This window comes from Solanum lycopersicum, chromosome 1, assembly GCF_036512215.1.
Source record: "Solanum lycopersicum chromosome 1, SLM_r2.1".
Lineage (NCBI taxonomy): Eukaryota > Viridiplantae > Streptophyta > Magnoliopsida > Solanales > Solanaceae > Solanum > Solanum lycopersicum.
Genome location: NC_090800.1, coordinates 81689706 through 81711155, shown reverse-complemented (window position 1 = coordinate 81711155; position 21450 = coordinate 81689706). Strand labels below are relative to the sequence as shown.

At 28.1% G+C, this 21450-nt stretch overlaps 3 protein-coding genes across 3 annotated transcripts; 1 reads left to right on the top strand and 2 right to left on the bottom strand.

Annotated features, from left to right (window-relative positions):
* The first annotated feature begins 4383 nt into the window (after positions 1 to 4383).
* LOC101268141 (actin-depolymerizing factor 12-like) lies at positions 4384 to 6078 on the top strand. Its single transcript, XM_019213277.3, has 3 exons — positions 4384 to 4525; positions 5357 to 5616; positions 5707 to 6078. The coding sequence occupies exons 1-3, from the start codon at positions 4523 to 4525 to the stop codon at positions 5855 to 5857; spliced, it is 414 nt and encodes a 137-aa protein (XP_019068822.1). The 5' UTR covers positions 4384 to 4522; the 3' UTR covers positions 5858 to 6078.
* Positions 6079 to 6754: 676 nt separating this feature from the next.
* Positions 6755 to 9000, bottom strand: LOC104644316 (uncharacterized). Its single transcript, XM_010317149.4, has 6 exons — positions 8768 to 9000; positions 8158 to 8660; positions 7866 to 8058; positions 7670 to 7734; positions 7343 to 7553; positions 6755 to 7265 (listed from the first exon to the last, which is right to left on the bottom strand). The coding sequence occupies exons 1-6, from the start codon at positions 8945 to 8947 to the stop codon at positions 6921 to 6923; spliced, it is 1497 nt and encodes a 498-aa protein (XP_010315451.2). The 5' UTR covers positions 8948 to 9000; the 3' UTR covers positions 6755 to 6920.
* Positions 9001 to 9923: 923 nt separating this feature from the next.
* LOC101261174 (uncharacterized) lies at positions 9924 to 15392 on the bottom strand. The gene is made up of 6 exons (XM_010327952.4): positions 14927 to 15392; positions 12979 to 13520; positions 12158 to 12350; positions 11019 to 11083; positions 10690 to 10900; positions 9924 to 10398 (listed from the first exon to the last, which is right to left on the bottom strand). Exons 1-6 carry the CDS (start codon positions 15089 to 15091, stop codon positions 10030 to 10032), a joined length of 1545 nt encoding a protein of 514 aa, XP_010326254.2. The 5' UTR covers positions 15092 to 15392; the 3' UTR covers positions 9924 to 10029.
* Between the last annotated feature and the right edge of the window lie 6058 nt (positions 15393 to 21450).

The following is a 21450-nucleotide window of genomic DNA, read 5'->3' as shown; positions in this document are numbered from 1 at the left end:
TCAAAATATCCTTGTCATATTATATATTAATATATTTCTTATATTTATTTATTTTTGTGTTGAGTTCTTCGTACGCAGTTATTTAGTTTGTGAAATGATTTTTAAATTTATATTTTTTAATATTTTTAACTATATTTAAATCATTATGTTAATATTATAGCAATATATTTTTTATTCATCAATGTATAATATTGATTGAAAATTTAAATATTAACATTTTAATTCAATAAAATAAAATTTTATTAAAATTTTTATAATAAGATATTTAAAATAATCTTAAAAGCACATTAATACTTGTTATTTTTCGTAAGTTATCTCTCATAAACATTTTTTAAGAAATTAATCGAACATAATTTATTTATGAAAACATTTTTTTAAATAAATTAATCAAATGCAAATTATTTTTTATAAAAAAACACTTTTTTAAACCGTTTTTAGCACCGTGTCAAACATGCTCTAAGTCATATTATCATATCATATTATATGAGTGTTTAACATAATCATATCTTTTTTTTTTTGTAGCTTTTCCATTTTTTTGCGTCAACGCGGTTAGAACGAAAATGGACAATTTTTTTCCTGGTAAAACACCGACCACTAGATATCAAATCAAACAAGTACTTATTGAGATTTGAGTGTTTATCTTAATTAAATCATATTGTTATTATATCAATAATAAATTGAGATAAATTCTAGTAATAATCTTTCTCAACCACACTAATCCATGATTACCTTCAAACTTAATATCATATCACCCTTAAATTTATTTTATTAATAAATTTCTATTCTTTTTGAGCCTATGTGACACTATCTTGTGGGTCCAACGCTGGTTGATTTTTTTTTAAAGTTAGTGTCTCGTAGGTCGAAATGGGGTAGAAAAATAGTTATAAAATAAATTGAGGGGGTAATAGGACCTTAGTATAATATAAATGTGTGTCTGAGATTTCGATACACATAGATTGAGGGGGTACTTGTGTATTTTCTTAAATAATCGATTCAAGGGTATAATAAAAAAAAATTAATTTAATTTTAATCCATCACAAAATATAATGAACCGAACACTTTATAAAAATAAATTTCGCATTATTAATTTCTACATTACAAATTTTTATATTGCTATTTTTAATATTATTAATCTTTGTATCAAACAATACATGTAGTATCATTTGAGATAAGGTACGTGTAGTATCATTTGAGTTAAGGTTTACCAAACTTTTTTTTAACATATACAAATTTGAAGGGATTTTTTATTCTATTTATTTTCTAAAAATAAGGATGATTAGACAGATTTTATTATGAAACGCATGGCAAATTAAGCAGTTCACTTACCCCATTTTTAATAATCCTGCGGGTGGACTTGATTTAATGTCTTAAATAAATAAAAGCATTCATTTTGACTGACTGGCCTGCCAAGGAATTTTATATATATATATATTTTAGTCGATCTTATTTATTTTATTTTATATTAATAATAACAAAATTTTAAATTTTTATTTTATTTTTACTAGGTGATTAATGATCACAAAAATATATATAATTTATTTTAAAAAATATTTTTTTTTAATTTTTTTTAAATTTTTATATCAAATTAAATAAAATCATATAAAAAAAAAGGAGAGTACTTATTAATTTAAAAGAAGGAAATACCAACAGAGTAGTCTTTTTAAGTTTGTTCAGAGTAGTGGTTTGGTTTTGATGGTTTTCTATATTTTCACCAATTAAATGTGTTTTTTCATAAATAAGATTTAAGAACAATAAATAAATAAATATTCAGAGGGGATTACAAATTTTTATATTAATCTCAATTTTTTTTTTTAAAATGGTGATAATTGGATAGACAATAATATATCTAGATATTTTAGGATACATTTCGTTATAAATTTTAAGAGTAGATTTTGAAATGTCAAATATCTGCTTAATTATAGAATTTTTCTTTAATACACACTTATAATGTGACTAATATTTTATAATCAGCTTTATCTTCAATATCTTTATTTCATTTCAATATTTCATCGTTTATTCTTCTCTTATAATGATAATGATATTTTCTAATTTATATTTAAGAAGCTTTTAATCATATTTATAATAGCAACTAATTTCTCGTATTGCAATACAATTAATTCGCTTCTGGAAATTTGATGGCAGGGCAACCTTCAAATAATAAAAAGTCATACTACTGTTATTTCCTTGGACCTTCGTCCTAATTTACATAATACAAAATTTAGAAAATAAATAAAATTGTTATATTTATTAAATTATTCTTATTAAAGTCATTTTAGTATTAATTATTTATCTATTTTTTTTATTTATCTATTTTTAATTTATCTATTTCTTAATTAATAGAAATAAAATAATAAACTGACAATGTTAATTGATATTTTTTTTAATAAATATGTCAATTTAAAATGAAAATAATATTATTAAATAAGAAATATATCACATAAATTAAAATAGACAAATTAAAATAGAAGGAATACGTAGCATCGGCCTAACTCAGAGCCTGTTTGGCTCAGCTTAAAAGCTGGTTTTTGACTTATTTAGCTGTTTGGCAATACTCAAAGTAACTCATTTTAAGTTAAAAAAAACTTATTTTAAGCCAAAAGTTAAAAGCTCGGGTAGGGGTATTTTTTTTTTTAAGCTTATAAGATCTTTTAAGTTGACCACATTTTTATCTTTTTGCTCTTAATATTTTTATACAATCTCCAAATTACTCATATTAACCCTAACATTTCATTCTTCCATTTTCCCCTTTTCACGTTTGACATAACAACTTCAACACTTTTATCCAAACGCATAACTGCTTTATTTTAAAAATAAGTTTCAACACTTTTAAAAGTACTTTTTTAAAATTGCTTTTATTAAACCCATCCAAACGGGCCCTGAGTGGTCCATTTGACTGAAAATGACAAATGTCTGGTCGCTTAAAGGATGTGACAGATTGTCGCGTTCCACTTTTAACCCTAAAAATACAGAGTTATTACATTATTGGCACTTCAAACTTTACGCTCTATTTTACTCTCCAATTATAGATTTTTCTATTTTTTCAACAACTAACTCTAATTCAATTTTCTATTTTACTCTCTAAAAAGGAATTTTTCTCTCTCTTCTTAATATCATGTGATAAGATTTTGAATTTTTAAATTTTTTTATTTAATATAAATTATATTTTATTCTAAATTTTAAAATATCATTAATTGCACAAAAATATTATATAATATATAAATTAATGAATAAATTCAAATAAAAGTAAAATACGATTACATAAGCACTCAATTTTTGAATTATTACGATGTTCCCATAAATGCTCTATTAATTTATTACGGAGTTCAAAATGAACATTTTGTCCTTAATTTTATTATGTCTCAAATCGGAGATTTTCATCTACCACCATTTCTGTTATTGCAGTTGAAGCCTCTACGACATCTTGAATTAGTGCATTAAGATCACGTCCTCAATTATCACGTTGTGTAATATAATATACATAGTCATTATATCATGTTAACACTTCCTTTCTCCAAAAATATGACGGTCTTGCAATAATTGCAAAACTCCGAATGCAGGTTTCACATCTTTTCGACATGATTCTTGTTTCATTGCGAATCAGTTATTATGTTATGTATTGTATTTTATTTTGTATTTAAATTATTATGTTATGTATTGTATTGTTATTTGTATTTAAATTAATTTTTTCATCTTATCATTTCAATTGTGTATTCTTTATAAGGAAAATTAATAGTAAAATAAAATTTTTATTACTGGTGAAAATTATTAAAAAGATATTAGTTGAAATTAAAATAGTATATATTAGATAATATATTTTTTAAAATAGTATTACATTTAAAAAAATCATTAATATTAGATATTTAATTAATGAAATTATATTTAAAATAATATGTTAATTGAAAAGTAATGGAAATAATAATAAAATAGAATAAAGAGTGTAAATAGTAGTTCTCTCTCTCTATATGGAGTATATAGAGTAATATGAAGAAGGATTGGAGAGAGCATTTTCTATTTACTCTTCAAATATAAAAAAATGGAGAGTAAAATAGAGGTGAGTTCGAGACGATGTTAGCCTTTTATGACAAAACCATTATTCCAAATATATTAATAGTCTAAAATTCTAAATTATGTAGCAGGTTCAATAATTTCCATTGGCGTAAAATGATGCAATATGAAAAGAGTAAAAATAAAATAATTTTATACATACTATTGAATATTCTTAACATAAGTTTATATAGTAAATGTGATATTGTTTTTAGTGAGCGAAACAAATTTCTGGCTCTACGACTATGAGTATATTATTTGTTAATCCAAAATTATAGGATGAATATAAGAAAGAACAAACACTTGTGTTATTGTCCTAGAAGAGCTCTCAGCCCTTTGAACATTTCTACATTTGCTTTTTTTCCCCAAATCAAAACATCTATCTCCATACAGATCTACTTCTCTCTTTTTATCTTAAGTTTGTTTCTTTTTTTTTTTCATTTGTTTTTGAAGCTTCATTGTTCGCCACTTATCCAAAATGGTATGTTTTGCACAATTTAATATGTATCTCTTGTTGTTGTTTTAATAATTTTATGCAATTTTTTTTTGTAACATATATGATATGATCACTATTCTCATTTTTTATTTAAAGATAAAATCAATACTGAAAAGTACAGTCTGATGCATTAAGCTCTTCTGTTTCCACAGCTCAAATCTGTGACCTTGTGGTCGGTCACATGACATCAACTTTAACAATTATGTCAAAGCTCCCTCTTTCAGATAAATCCAATATTATGATCAAATACTGAATGTGGTGATTTCATGTTGCATCTTGTGGCAGATTTAGGAAGGCTCAAGCGTTACGTGACACTGCTTTGTCGAATTTTTTTTTAGGATATATAATGTAAGGTGACATCGCTAAAACCAAAGTTGCATGTACCTGAATTGGTTTGACTCTGGAATTCCTTAGGCTGTAGTTTGTGTGTCCAAATCTATAAAGCTAACAAAAAAATTCTGCGTACACCACTGGTTGAGACTTATGATACAATCCCATGAGATGAAACAAATAATCTTTCACAGACAAACAAAAACATATGAGACTTACTATATTGTTTGAAAGGGAATAGTATGATCAAATTATTTTTATAAACTGTGATCAGAAAAGTAGGGGAGGTTAGCTGCTATGTGTCCTGTTACATTTTATCGCGTAAACTATGCAAGATACGAATTTTACAATCTATTTTCAAAAAGTGTATGCCTAATGTTTGTTTGAACGAATAATGTGGAAATTGAAGTGTATATGGTTAGACTAATGAAGGTTTAATCTGTGTTTGGTTGGATGTGTGTGCATGTGAACTGTTGGATGTATTAGGCGAATTCGGCATCAGGGATAGCAGTGAGTGATGAGTGCAAGCTGAAATTCATGGAGTTGAAAGCAAAAAGGAACCATAGATACATAGTGTTCAAGATTGATGGTCAGCAAGTTGTTGTTGAGAAGGTTGGTGGACAGGCAGAAACTCATGATGATCTTGCTAATAGCTTGCCTCCCAATGAATGCCGCTATGCTGTTTTTGACTATGATTTCACTACTAATGAAAATGTCCAGAAGAGCAAGATCTTCTTCATTGCTTGGTACCCCTACTCGACTATTATTCTTTTTCGATAATACTAATGGTTTTCAAATTTTTGTTGATGTGATTTGACATATTATTGAGGATGTAGGTCACCAGAAACAGCAAGGGTAAGAAGTAAGATGTTGTATGCAAGCTCGAAAGACAGATTCAGGAGGGAATTCGATGGTGTTCAGGTTGAGTTGCAGGCTACTGATCCAAGTGAAATGAGCTTGGATACCTTCATTTGCAGAGCTCTCTGAATTCTTTCTACACTGTTGGGGCCTATTATCAACGCACTAGTTAAAAAAAACATATGTTATAGGCCCTTTTTCTTGATGGGGTTTGAGTAATTTTTGTTCATTTACGCTTTCTTGTCTAAGACGTTTGTTTAAGATTTTTGTTTGTACACTATAGATATGATCATGTGTGACAATGACATGTAATCCTGATTTCTAATTATATTCAGTTCAATTTTTGTTCATGTTTTTTTCTTTCCTTTTCCGTGTTGTTTTTGCTTCTGCAAACTCTTAAATATTTGTTATTATGTAAAAAAAAATCGAAAACAAGTTTCCTCTAGATTGGTTAAGGCATAAAGCTTCACATTGATCCTGTTTTGGAAGTTCTAAAGTAGCTGAGATCAGAAAACCAAAATTTATTTTATTCAAGAAACTAACGCTTGTATTGCTCTCCCACAATACCCCGTTTTCACGAGCTAATCAAGATTCATTTCACTAAACCAAGTGCAGGTTATGTAAAGTTGATACTAATCACAAGAAAGTTTTGTTCTTCTTTGATTATGTAAATAATATCGGAAACCAGGGTGGAGACTGTTTAGTGTGAATCATTTTGAATATTCAACTCAACGTTTTATCTGATTTGTATTCCAGAAGGACAAAGAACATTTATATAAAGATCAAGACTCAAAACATATAACTGTTATCTCAAAATTAAAGCTAGATAATTGATTTGAGTAGATAAGCTTAATCTTATAACTTGGATTAGGTACAAATGTGTGATGTACTTGATGAGTGCTGGTGCACTAAAAGATGTTTCTCCAGCGTTTGCCAATTTCTTATTGAATTAGGGGATACTACTTCGTAGCAGGATTAGTATAGTTGCAGATACTCTAATCGAACTTTGATTGCACAATATCTATGTAACAAATGAACATTTTTCTATATAGATGGACGATAAAGAACAAAGATTTTCTGCCATACATATCTTGAGGATAGCTGATTTACAGTGCTTCTTCATAAGTATATACTTTTCAACATGGGAAGGAAGATAGCTTAAGCAAAAACTATGTCCTTGATGTGGAAAGTTTCAAATACTTTGAGCTGCTTCCCATAGTTCAACTTGTTTTGTGAGATTCTGTTTTCTATCGATAAAATTTTGGAGATCTGCAGGACTCCAGGAAGGGGGCATGGTGCATGGCTCTGAAGATGAAACATTATTAATCCTGGAATGTACCCTAAACTTCTTTCTTATTCCTTTCGTTGAGCAAATCAATGTATCGGAACATACTTCAACAGCATCTTTAGGTATAGTGGGCTTATATTTCAAAAGCTTGGAGTATTCAGTTAAAAGATGAAACATATAGTCGTAAATGTACTTCATTTGTAGCTCCTCATGTACAAATTTGCTGCCTGTTTTTCCTATTTCTTGTGCCTGTTGCAAGTCGGTGCACTTGAACGCGTTAGATTATCATCAAATGATTGTAATACAAGATTGGTAGAGAATGTCACCTTTTTTGCATTCTTATTGCCCCAGTCTACTGCAAACTTGATGGATTTGCATTTGTCTTTCTCATTTATTGGCCAATAATGGACTGTTGGCAGCAAACTCCTTGTGTAGAAATCATAGTAGTGGGGATTTATGAGCAGAGCCACAGAATCACAGGCTAAAATGTACTTTTGACTTACTGACCATGCTAGCCCTTCAACATAAATCTTATATCTGTTTCATCATGTCAAAATTAGTCCAACAGAAATGAGTTGAGAACAATTCAAAACCTCAAAGATAACGAAAGATTCAGAAAAAAAAACAATCTTTCTGAGAGATTGCCAGCATACCTATGAGTGCATTGAGCGGCCAAATCTGAGGTTTTATAGCCTTGTTTGCGTTCGAGAGCCCATTGCTGAAAAAAAGATCATTATCAACTTATCAAACATAGCATAGTATGAAATAATGTTCGACTTTTCAGCATCGTAGAACCTAAACTTGCAAGTTTCAGCATGTTGAAATGAAATGCACAGAGTTAACACTTACCAAGCCATAAATTCGAGCATTCCAGTCCTGCTTCCCAGAGACGTTACACTTCATAAGGTCACGTCTAGCTTCGCCTAACACTGCGTTCCCTTTCCAATAAGCATAAGGCTCCCTTTCTGTCCACTTAATCATCTCATTGCTATGCTGCAAATCTTTTTCCAACTTATCCCATGGCCTTATGGAGAGTTCAGGCCTACACAAGTACCAAAAAACAAAACCATTTCTTATACAATTCAACACATACTAATTCAAAAACAAAAACTTGAAATAGATATAAGTATATGTTGTTTACCAACCCCAAAAGGACCAATCAGGGAAAACAATATCAAAACTCGATCGATTTCCACAGTAATGAAACAATGGTGGTGGAACTGATTCCTTTGATTTTCCATAATCACTTCTTTGTGTTACTGGTTGATCACCACACTCGAAAACTAAATCTAAATCAGGTAACATGCCTGGATAAAAACTAAGAAGCTGCAATATCCCCCACAATGTAACTATATCCCTTTTTTGAAAAGTTGCTTTATACTTCTCAAAATACACTCTTCCATTTACTACAACTACTCTAAAATGAGCTACTTCTCGTGCTTTTTCTACCATTTTACGCGTTATCCCTGTCTCTTTCCATGGCCTTAAATCTTCATGAATCCATCTAAAATACTCAGGGCACGACTCAGATGATGACATAAACTTAGGCTTCCTTGGTGAAACTCGCGGACATTTTATAGAGCAAGAAACTTCAGGGAAAATATTAACTTTATTACTCTTTTCCAAGGATCCTGTTTCCACAGACTGAAAAAGAATTTTTTAAAAAAAAACACTGTTAATTTCACTATCACTGAATTTTATCCACTATAACAGTGTCACGTTATACACGTTCGAGTTATGATGATACTTACTATATTCATCCATTGAATTGTCAGAGCTAAAATGGATAAAAGAATTATACAGAATCCAATAGTTGTTTTAATTGAAGAAGTGATACGCTGCCTGGTAAACATTCTTAATTGTTTGGGATGTAAAAAGATAAAATCTTTAAATAATAGTATTTTAGCTTTATATGAATTCTTCATATTCATATATTCAAGCAAGATCAAAAGTGTATATATATATATGATATATCAATCCTTAAATGTTTATATTTAGTAAACAAAATATGATTGTGTTTTTTTTCTATATATATCTACATGCCCTCTTGTTGCATAAACTTTATTAATGGTTGAGAAATTTTAGCATTTTGTTCCCATGTGGGGTGAATCTTGATTTCTTCAAATTAAATATGAGGTATATAATTGTTTGCTCCATTAAAAGAGCAACATTTGGTGGAAAAGAATAATAAGGATTCTCTTAATTAATTGTGTTGCTTCGAATTTCTTAGAAATATTGGAGATTTTTTTAATTTAATTTTATTTTTTTAAAAAAAATAATAATAATCACGTAAACGTATAGTCTAAAGAAACACGTGCACGTCAAGTCACTATATCAAAAATGATCTTTAGTGACAATTTATTAATGACAACATCTTAATCGTCACTAAATATGTATCTTCAGTCACTACATAAAAAATGATCTTTAGTGACTATTAATTAACGACAATAACTCAACTGCCACTAAATATGTATCTTTAGCGTTCAACTTACACTTTTTGTATATGACACTTAACTAATGATGGTAAATGCTTTAACACTCTTTATTAATGTGTCTATTTATTGCCACTAATTAAATGTTATTTTTGTTGTAGTGAGTGACCGTTAATATTCTTTGTAAATGTCAATATTGAATCTAGTGGCAATAATTAACTAATGCTTATAAAGATTTTAACACTCTTGATTAATATGCATATTTATTGCCAATAAATTTATTTTTATTATAATGAGTTAAATATGAACATATAAAAAACGAATCAAATGAAAATGAACAAAATATCCGAATCGACCAATATTTGAAAATGTAACACACACAGCTTGTATGTGTATATATAGAGAGAGAGCTACTAACTAAACTCTACTTGGAAGTTTATAAATTATTAAGATGAGAGCTAGGTAGAAAAAGATCTACAGTAACAAATTATCAATACATTAAGTTAATATTTTTTCTAAAATACAAGTACAACATAACTAACATATATTATGTATTTATAAGTTGCATAAAAGGTCCCTAGCTATAACAATTGCTTGTTGTTTTGGTTACTCCAAAAGTCATTTTCCCATGCCTCCACTTGTTGTGTGGCTTTTATCTTTTGTTCAACAAATGATTTGATTTCTTGAGGTTCATAAGGTGGAGGAAGTGTACATGGATTTGTATAACTAGGAGATTTCTCTAACCCTTCTTCCATGAATTTTCTCCATATACCTTGTGAAGTACATGCCAATGATTCTGAACATATTTCAACTGCCTCTAATGGAATTTTTGGTTCAAATTTTTGCAACTTTGCATATTCATTTAACAAATGGAATATGTAATCAAATACATATTCCATCTTCATATCTTCATGAATGAAATCACTTCCTGCTTTTCCAATTGCCTCTGCCTGACAACATAATAATATTTTAAAAATTTGTTAAAAGAATGAGTCATTTACTCAATGAACTTAGGTTTTATCGACTACGGACAGCCTGGTGAACAAAAATGTATGATGCAAGACACTCTATCCTAATACAAACATAATTAGTAGTTGCTTGTTCTACGGTCCGAACATGTGACCTAGGTCACTCGGAGATAATGTAACTCTATTGTTGCTGCAAGGCTCCCCTTCAAGTCTTATCGACTGACGATATACATGTATTTAATAATGTAAGTGAGTATAAATAAGTAATTGTACCTTGTGAGTGTGATTGTTGCCCCATTGAACAGCAAAGTTGAGGGAACCACATTTATTATTTTCTCTAATGGGCCAATAATGTTTTTGAGGAATCATTCCTCTCATGAAAAAATCATGGTAACGAGGTTTTATGTACAATGTTGGTGAATCACAAGCCAAAATGTATTTTTCACTTACTGACCATGCCCATCCTTCCACATATATTTTATATCTGCAATCAACCCACAACAAATATTTCAATTATAACAATCTACACCCCAACAAAATTCAAAGCTATTTTTTTTTTTGTTTTAATTAAAGGAGACTATAAAATAGAAATATGGCAATACCTATGGGTGCATTGATTTGCAAGATCTGATTCCTTGAAACCCTTTTTGGATTGATCATTCCAGTCCTGAGGATTTGTTATTGAACGGTTGATTATAAGGTGGAAAATCGAGCTAACGTGAAAATTTATGTAGATAACTAGTTAAACTATATTTAAGATTTCAGTATTATAAGTTATGAATCAAAAGTAATAAAATTGATTTAGAATAGACCACCATCTATTATTTTATTTTTCGTATAAAAAACAAAAAGAAAGAGAAGAAATAAAAATTAATAATTGATAAATGGGTCGCTAAGGGCTAATATTGGAGAGAGTAAGATGGATTGAATCAACAAATGAGTCATTGTCCAATTCCTAGAAAATTAGTTCATGAGTTGAAAGTAACGTCAAGATAGACAAAATAATGGGTCAAGTCCAAATACATTCAAGTCGTTTTCTAAATTTACTTAATTAAAAAAAACTAATAATTTAAAATATTTTTCTTTATTATAGTTTATATAACATATCGAAGTAACAAAAAAAAAGATTTTTTTTATCAAACTAAGTCATTATATAAAATAATTTATTAAGATAATATGTTTTTTTTAAAATTTTACAAAACTAGTATACACGTATTTACGGTAACGTTTTAGGGTATATTTCATTTTTAAAAAACTAATGGCGTTAGATTGATATACGTTACTGTGAGTAACGTTTTACTCCTAAAACATTTTTTTGAGTAACGTTTTACTTCTAAAACGTTACTCACAGTAACGTTTTAGGAGTAAAACGTTACTATGAGTAACGTATATCAACCTAACGCCGTCAGCTTTTAAAAAATAAAATATACCCTAAAACGATATTGTGAAATACGATATTATTTTGGTGAATTGTTTTATATAATGACTTAGTTTGGTCAATACTTCAACAAAAAAGATTTTTCATTTAAATTTTTTGACAAAGATTTCTTATGATCTTTTTGGAATTTATATCTGGTCCAGATTAACATAACTTTTAATTAAACATATTTAGATGCATTGAATTGATAAATAATCAAATAAATGATGATCCATCCAAACTCGATATTAGATAAATTATATTTTCAGAGACTAACTTTTACGATAGATGCAAATTTTGAGAAGTCAAATTGAGAGTACAAACCTGGACATATAAGAGAGTATTAAAGTTTTGTTTGTCAGTAATATTACACTTGATGAGATCTTTTCTAATGGGTGTAACATGTGGATTTCCCTTCCAATAAGCAAAGGGTACCCTATCCTTCCATTTTGTTCTTTTGTTACCTTCTTTTATCTCCTTAATCACACTTCTCCATGGCCTTATATTTGTCTCAGCCCTACAAAAATAATAATTAACCATAAATAATGATAATCATGTCCTAATGAGTCAACAATTTTTTAATCAGAGCCTCAATAGTCAACGTTTAATTTCTTGTACTATATGAGTTTTATATTTATAATTAATTTTGCCAGCAAAGTTAGGACAATAGAAAACATAATTAATTTCAGAAAAGAATGACTTTATTTCCTTTTTAGTGTGTTTCAAATTCTTTGTTTGGCAAAATTTTAACTTTAACTTTTCATGTGACATATTTAAGTCCATGAGATTAAAGGACATTTTGGTACATTTTTTATGACTTTAATTTAGAATCACAAGATCAAAAAATCTTCTTTTTTTTTTTTGCTTAAATTTGTTTCTAAGTTAAACTAGGTCTTTTTTTTTAAACGAAAAGAGTAGTACTTCGAAAGACTCAACCAAAAATTCAATCGTTTACGTCAAACACACTACAATGTTTTGTCTTATTTCTCTAGCAAGACCAAAAAAACAATTTCATGAAATATGCGTATCTTTTTTTAAAGAAAAAAAGGAAAAAAAGATTCAAATTATGTGTAAAATCTTAAAAGACAGATAAAAATAACGAACTTCAGTATAGTTAAAAATAAAGAAAGATAGTAATTAAGTACCAGCCCCAGAACGACCAATCCGGGAAGACAATATCTAAACTATGCCAATCTGAACAATATCGGAACAGCGGTGGTGGGCCGGAGTTAGGTTTCCGGTAGTCTTTCGATCGGACGACCGGCCGGTCATCGGTATCAAACATGATCTCCAAATTAGGTAATTTTCCAGGGTACCACCTTAGTAGTTGTACAATTCCATACATAGTGTACAAATGTCTAGTTTGTATAAATTTCTTTGTGTTATATTTTTCAACATAAATTTTTCCATCTAATATAATTAACCTAAAATGTGCATTTTTTTTCCCTTTCTCCAACATTTCTCTAGTTATTCCTGTCTCTTTCCATGGCTTTAAATCTTCATGAATCCATCTAAAATACTCAGGACATGTTGAGGTATTAGGTTTTAAGGGTTTATAAGAAGTAGGGTAATTTATTGGACATTTATTGGTTTGATTCCATGCATTACAATCCAAAGGGAATTCAAGAATTTGAGGTTGGATTGTTGGGGTTGCTAATTTTTTGTAGAAATGATTAGTGTATTTTGCCTGCACAAATTTAAAGAAATAATAATTAATAAAACTCATTGGGAATTTTAAATAGGATAATTACGATCCTAAACACTTCGATTGGTCAACTAGTTTAACAAAATGTATATGATGTGTATATTTCAGTCATGTTGATAAACTAGTTGAATGAACTCAACACTACATTTCTATAATTAAAGGTCCGTTTGGATGGGCTTAATAAAAACAGCTTTAAAAAAGTACTTTTGAAAGTGTTGAAACTTATTTTTAAAATAAGCAATTATGCGTTTGGATAAAAGTGCTGAAGTTGTTATGCCAAACGTGAAAAGGGAAAAATAGAAGAAAGAGATGTTAGAATTATATGAGTAATTTAGAGATTGTATAAAAATATTAAGGGGAAAAACATAAAAATGTGGTCAACTTAAAACAGCTTATAAGCTAAAAAAAAAAAAGCACCCCTACCCCAGCTTTTAACTTTTGGCTTAAAATAAGGTTTTTTTAAATTTAAAATAGCTATTTTGAGTATTGCCAAACAGTTAAATAAGTCAAAAACCAGCTTTTAAGTCAGTTTGACCAGCTTTTAAGCTGAGCCAAACAGGCTCTAAGAATGTAACTTAAAAGAAGCACAAAAAGGCAGAAATAAAAAGAGTTGTCATGCATTTATTTCCATAAACAAAAAAGAAAAAAAAGGTTGCTTAATTCATTCTTAAATTTGTCAAAGGATATAGTCAATGAGTTTGAATTTATGAGTTCACAATTTCAGAAAAAAAGATAAGTTATTGAATTCTTGATAAATTATTTATTTGAGCTAGAGTTACTGAATTTTATCGAACTTATAGACCGACTTGCATCATACTTTTTATGTATATCAAAGGTAATCAATTATCAAGTCCTTTCTCCAAAATTTAATATATTTTTAAAATAGAAAAAAAAAACTCCCACTGACCCTATTTAATTGTTCAGATTTTCTCTTTTAGTTGTCTTTATTTACTTGTCTATTTTGACAAATTAAGAAAGGACAAAAAAAATTTCTATTATACCCTCATTTAAACTTCTTGAAAATTTTCAAATTTTAATTCATCCTTTTTGAGACCATAATTAATAAGGGTAAAATTGTAACTTTACTATGCTAATTATTATTATCTTAATGTGTATGTCATTTCTAAATTTTGACAACTAAATAGAGACGAAGAGAGTATGAGGCAGAGGTTCAATATCAAACTCATTAACTTGACTAGAAGGTAGCTATTAAGTTGCTTACATGTCTTTTAACGCAATTTATTTCAAATGCATTAAAATGACATTTAAGGTAATAAAAGGAGAAAGTACTAAACAAAACAAAGTGAAGGTACGCGCAAGTTGATCTAAAAAATATTTACGAAAAAAAAGAAGTAAAAACATATATGAAAAGGAGAATGGAAACTTACGCGATCAAACCATCCCGCGAAAAATAAGAGAGAAACTACGAGCAGAAAGAAGAATATAGTCAACGATTTCGTTAATTTTGTTGTAGTTTTCTTCTTGAAATATTTCCATTTTGGTGAATTGTTTTGAAATGCTGGCCTTAGCCAGAATTCATTCTTTTCTTTCATGATTTTTGCCACAACTTATATATATATTTGCAATGCACTTAATAATATAATATAAGTTTTTTTTTAATTTGGGTGACTTTTTTTTTTTTTTTTGGAGGTGTAAAAGAGAAGAGGTGTAGGTTTTCTTCACAAGAGAAGTGAATCAGTATGTATTAATATATAGTAAGTAAGTTACCAAAATTAATGGCTTTTGTTTGAAGGAATATTCATCAAGCTAAGAGAAATTATAATAATAATAATAATAACAATAATTAATGAGAGAATAAAGTATTAGTCCCTCACATGTGTTATGGGGTTACTTAATTTTGTGATAAGTTGAAACTGACAAATATTATATGGATGTTGGATAATTAAGCTTGGATTTTCTTAAAGTGTCGAAAGAAGACCTAAGGCAAACACATTATTTAGCACCCACAAATTTATTTATGCTAATTTCCTTGCAATTGTATGTAACCAATTAGAGTCGAAGTCAGAATTTTAATTTTATGGGTTTTAAATTTTATATGATATAAATAAGGAAAAAAAGAATAAATATAGCCCTAAATTATCGTAAACGGTATGTAATACTCTCCATCATATTTCTAGGATAAAGATGTCCTGCGATCTAAAAACTAGAGCATATATACCATTTATATCAACGGACGTACGTGTGTCATAATTTTATCCACAGATTTAACATTTAATGAAAATTATATCTACGGATAACCTACATTACATGCAATAGTACCTAGAATTACTACTGAAAAAATATATAAAAGATCATTGGGCTATGCGGGCTCGCCATAATAATTATGACCCATACCCTTAGCCAATTTAGCTCTTAATACAGGATCATTCAAGTCAGGTTTTTTTTGTTATTGGGATAGGTGAATTCTTATAGATCCATCCCCCGAGGGAACTGGACATGATAATTTTAAATCATCCAGCTCGAGCAAGAATAAAAAGAACCAAATGAATCACGTGTTCCTAATTAGTTTTTCGTAAGAATGAAGGACATATATGCGCGCTCTAATTTTTTTACGACATGAGCGTCAATATCCCAATTAATAACTAGATTCTAGATTTGATATTTTATATATACTTAATAAGCTTTTTAACACAAATATATTATTTGAGCAAAATCTACTTAACTACTAGGTTCGTCTTTTAATTTAAAAAGAAAATTCCACGCCAAACTTTAAAGAAAATGTGCTTGCTAGGGCCTAGCTAACAGAGTAATTAAGAAAAGTCTTGATTGTGAAGTGAAGTATACGTCCAAATCTGACTGAGTCCAATTTTTGGCAATAGACCTACTTATTATTCTAAAGGGAAAATTAAATGTATTTAATTGCCACTGTTTTTTTTTTTTTTAAAGAAGATAATTAAAATTGGAGACTAATTAAGCTACTTTTGAAAATTCTTATTTTCATTTTTCTCCAATCTGAACACTAATAAGTACTAATAATATAAATCCCATAGTAATTATTTTTACCCACTTGGTACAATCCTTATAATTAGGCCAGTTATCTTCCCCTATTATATATGAGGCCTAAAGTACAATAACAGTAATTAATTAATGTTTTGACAAATTTTGATGTTCCAGTTCCCTTATTAGAATCATATATATTTTTATTTTATTTTTCTATCCTCGGTTAGATATTAACATTATAGTTTGATTATATTTGAAAATTCATACCGTATAAGGCTTCATTCGAGAGAAGTGCTCCCTACTCTCTAGTAAGAATTTTTTCACATTCAAAAGCTCGAGATGAGCAACCTCATCTATTACATCAAAATTATACATTTTGAAAGAAGGTAACTTAGCATTTTTCTTTTAATTTCATTTAGGATTTCAAGATATAATATATATATATATATAATTTTTCTTTTGCGGGATTACTTATATGTGGTCAGTTTATATTAACGTTGTGACTTGTGAGTACATGAAGCATGTTTTTACATAGTTTATTTTTACCATCACTAAACCATAGTTAATTAATTAATACATATTTTGCACCTAACTTTACTTAACTATGATAAAATTAGTATGATTTTTGATATAAAGATTGGTTAGGCTAGGGGTCGATACTCGGGGGGGATCAGAGTAATTAATCAACGAAGCTACAAACTTCAAATTAATCATAGTGACAATTATACCTCAAAGCACAATTATAAATGCCCATGAATTTTTTGTGTGATTAACGTTACATTTTTACTCATGCTTGTAGTGAAGGTGAGTATTATAAGCACGATTTTTAACCTAAATAATTGAATGAAAATGCAAAATGCACATCCTTTAAAAACAAGTGAAATAATTGTGAACCAAAAGCAAGTTTCATGTAGTAGAATGTTGTAACTTGTGAATGGGATGGATCACAGTCGATGTCGAAATTATTTTTTAATGTATATGTATAACAGATGTTAAACCATTTGCTTCTCGAATTAAAATATATATGTGTGTAGTATTATTTTATTGCAAATATAGCCAAGTGGAGGATTAAGGACTTAGTCAATATATTTAGAAGTTACTTAAAAGGGCCATTTAGGATTTAGGAGGATTTTGTGTGAAGTAATTTGGAAGCCGATTAGCCTGTTTAACTTTTAGTGAAAACTAAGCAATTCAATTAATGTGAAACTTAACTATAAACATGTGATTAAGCCTCCAGATAAAATTAATTAAGAATTTGACTTTGACAAAGTCATTCTATGCAAAGTTTGTCATTAAGCAACATCACAATATTTATAACATCCTTTCACATGTATAATCCATTGATTGGTTAAAAATCAAAATACCGTAAAAATTCTTTAAAATGAGGAAAATAACTTTTCTAATAAAAAATGACTTTTCTAATGAAAGTAAAAAAAAAAAAAAATTCATTAGTCACATTCCATATTCATTTTCTCTTCCCACTCACCCGACATTCGCAATCCCCACCCCTTGACCATCTCAACCCTATCACCCACCGAACCCTCACCCCTTATATAATCCCGCATCACATAGTGTTTTATTAGATTACCTATAAATACTCTTCATATGATATTTCTTTTCTTACTTATTGAATACAAACTTACCCAACATTTTAGAAAAATACTTTCCATCATAAGAAACGCATTATAAAAATTCACTCTGATGGAATCTTCCAGAACAATGCAATGTAAGAAGGTTGACTAGAGAACCAAAAAGGTAGTCCGATGGGGCGATGATAACAACCATACAATTTTAAACTACACGAATATACGCAACATTAATAATTCTATGGGCTTATAATGTCAAACTCTGTTTCAAATAGGGCCCATGTTCATGTACACTTTCAAACTCCAAAATTGCAACTTGCAAAATTCACAAATCAACTTTTGGCCCAACAAGGTCTACTTGAATTTTGCTTTGGGACCTTTACTGATTAAATCTACTGTTTATTTTTTCTAGTTGATATAGATATACTATATACCGAGTATATTCATTATTATACATATATCAAACATTCGACCATAACTTATAGTTTAAAGGGTTGGAAAGACATTCAATTTTACTGTTTATTTTTTCTAGTTAGTATAAATATACTATATATCGAGTATATACGTTGTTATACATATTTTTGTACATACATCAAAATCCGACCATAATTTATAGTTTAAAGGGTTGGAACAACTATTTAGATTAATTCTTCGGAATGATGTTATGGGTTGAAAATGGTATGAAAAAGCCCCTTGAATGTAGTATGGCAATAATAGAATTTTAGAGTGTCCAAACCAATAATATATTTAAGATATTTTTGCCCATAATGCTAAGACTATATGACAAATCCTTCTTTCGTCTTTGATCAAATAAAAATATCAATAATTAGTGAAAGATTTTCTTCTATAATTCCAGTTTCCACATGAAGAATATAGATATAATGTACATTATATGAGTAATTGGTAAATTCATGCATGTGTATCAACGATATTTATTGGAGTATACCAATACAATAGGCAGAGAAGATTGAAGCGTATCAAATTAAATAATAGTTGTGTACGTTTTTTTAGAAGTTTGTCAGTTTAAAAATCTAAAAAGTAAACGATTGTTTTTTCGTCATAAATTTATCCCTCAGACTAGCCCTTCGTTGAGCTCAAAAACACACACAAAATTCTTCGAATATTTTAAATGACATGGATATAATGTTTCAATAAATCCCAACTGAAAGATGTTCCATTGGCTGTGGTGATATTGTGAATTAAAATACCGACCCTGGCCCCTACTTCTATAACAACCTATTATTAATTTTGCTCAAATAATTTTTAGTGACATTTAATTGATGATAATAGTTTAATTGTCGTTAAATATATATTTTTATTGACAATTAACATTTTTTGTATGTCTCTAAAGTACGTTGAATTTAATGACACTTAACTAATATCGGTAAAAAATTTAACACTCTTTATTAATGTGTCTATTTATTATCGCTAAAAGTTATTTTTAATTATAATATAAATAAAGACTATCCTTTTTTTTATTTGAACATCGATATTAAAATCTGACTAAAGTACGCTGAAAAAATTAGCATAGTTTTTCTTTCTAAAGCGAAATGGGGGAAAAGAAAGAGTAAATTAAAGAAAATGATGGATTCTTCATGATTTGACAACGACGACCACACTTTGTTAAATTATTTAATGTACAAAAATCAATTGGTGGCAACACTATAGCTACATGAATAAACAAATTCAATGTTAAACTATCAGCATAAATAAACAAAATAAGCTTAAAATTTGAAGGACATAAAATAATAGTAAGTAAAAAAGGGAGGTGAAATTATAATAAAAAATGACATTGAAAGTGAGAAGTTTTAATAAATACGACAATGAAATTTTGAAGAAGAAGGAAGAAAGAAAAAAGAAAAAAACACAATAAGGAGAAAAATTTAAATAATAATAAAAAATAAGAAAATATATTTTACAACAAAATTTTTTGTAAAAATAAAATTAATTTTATTTTTTAGTTTGTTCACACTCTTTAAGAGAGTGCATACACTCTTCATTCCGGATGGACAAAAAATGATGCAATAATATCAGTTCAGAATTATTAAGGAAGGTAATAGGACACATGCATAGTTTAGGTATTTTTTGAAAATTTAAAACTTCTTCAAATATCACTTTATGTTTATTCTCTCTCCTCTTTTTTTTCGTAGCTTGAAACGTGTCAAAATATTATTTATAAACATAAATATATTATATCATCATTTATATTATATTTATTACTATTATTAAAAATGAAGAGCTCCTTATCTCAAAACTAAATTATTATTTAACGCTTCCACTTAAATTGAAATGATTAAATATCTAATTAAATAATAATATTTTAATTACATAATTTGTATTCCAAAGAGTTAGTACTTTTATTCTTCAGTTGTGACATTACAAATCTCTTTTGTCTTCTACTTTTCTTTAGTTTCCATCGAAATTTTTCATATTTTTTTACTTTGGTCTATTATCAATTTATTATAATGTTTTGTTCTTTAAAATGCTCAAAATATTTTTTGGGATAAAGAAATATTCTTTTTATATTAGTTTTTTCAATTAACTTTTCTTTTAAGTTGTGCAAAACCTTTGTTTCACTTTTAATAATTTTTCATTCTCTTTTGCTCTTTTTTTTTATTGTTTGTATCTTTAATGTTCAGATTTTCTTTTATATGAATTATGTGACTTATTTAGCTTAGTCTTCAAATTTTGAAGTTCTTATATTTTGCACAATTTTTATTTTATTTCTTCTTTTTTTAAAAAAAAAAATGTACTAACAAACATAAAGTATACATACAACACAAATATACGAGAATTAATATTCTAGAATTTAACAAGTTCTTTTAATATAAAACTAAAATACGCACTAAACATGAAAACTTTTATAAAAAACTTCGTTGAAAGTTAAAAATCAATTACCACAAAGATATGTTGTATCAGGACAAACAAAAATTGATCTTCACCAATCGATAAAGAAGGTTGTCTACCAAGCTTATAACTCAATGATTTTGAATATTTAACCTCATTTTATTTTTGTTTATGTGAATTATTTAAAAAGTAGCTTTTAAAAATAAAACGTTGATTTTCAAAATGTAAAATATGACAATTAATTTTATTATGAAAGTAATTAACCACTATAATAGGGTATACTGATTAGCTGAGTCTACCTACTAATTTGTAGGTTCAATCTATATATATGTAGACAGTTTGGTCAAATTAATATGATTACAATTACTATATAGGGTACTTAATAATGATTATGTGTTCTAATAAAGTAAAAGTATCGGGTCCAACTTAATTTTGTTGTTTTTCCTTGTTTCATACAATAATTAGTTTAAAAAGAACTGTATCCATTTTATTTATTCTTTATTTTCAAAATTAAACTG

Coding starts and splice junctions, on each gene's coding strand:
- LOC101268141 (XM_019213277.3), top strand. Junction 5,617..5,706: donor AAGATCTTCTTCATTGCTTG/GTACCCCTACTC, acceptor TTGAGGATGTAG/GTCACCAGAAACAGCAAGGG.
- LOC104644316 (XM_010317149.4), bottom strand. CDS start 8,947: ATGAATATGAAGAATTCATATAAAGCTAAAATACTATTATTTAAAGAT. Junction 8,059..8,157: donor GATTGGTCCTTTTGGGGTTG/GTAAACAACATA, acceptor GTACTTGTGTAG/GCCTGAACTCTCCATAAGGC. Junction 7,266..7,342: donor GCAATAAGAATGCAAAAAAG/GTGACATTCTCT, acceptor GACTTGCAACAG/GCACAAGAAATAGGAAAAAC.
- LOC101261174 (XM_010327952.4), bottom strand. CDS start 15,091: ATGAAAGAAAAGAATGAATTCTGGCTAAGGCCAGCATTTCAAAACAAT. Junction 13,521..14,926: donor TCGCGGGATGGTTTGATCGC/GTAAGTTTCCAT, acceptor AAATTTGTGCAG/GCAAAATACACTAATCATTT. Junction 10,901..11,018: donor GCAAATCAATGCACCCATAG/GTATTGCCATAT, acceptor GGTTGATTGCAG/ATATAAAATATATGTGGAAG.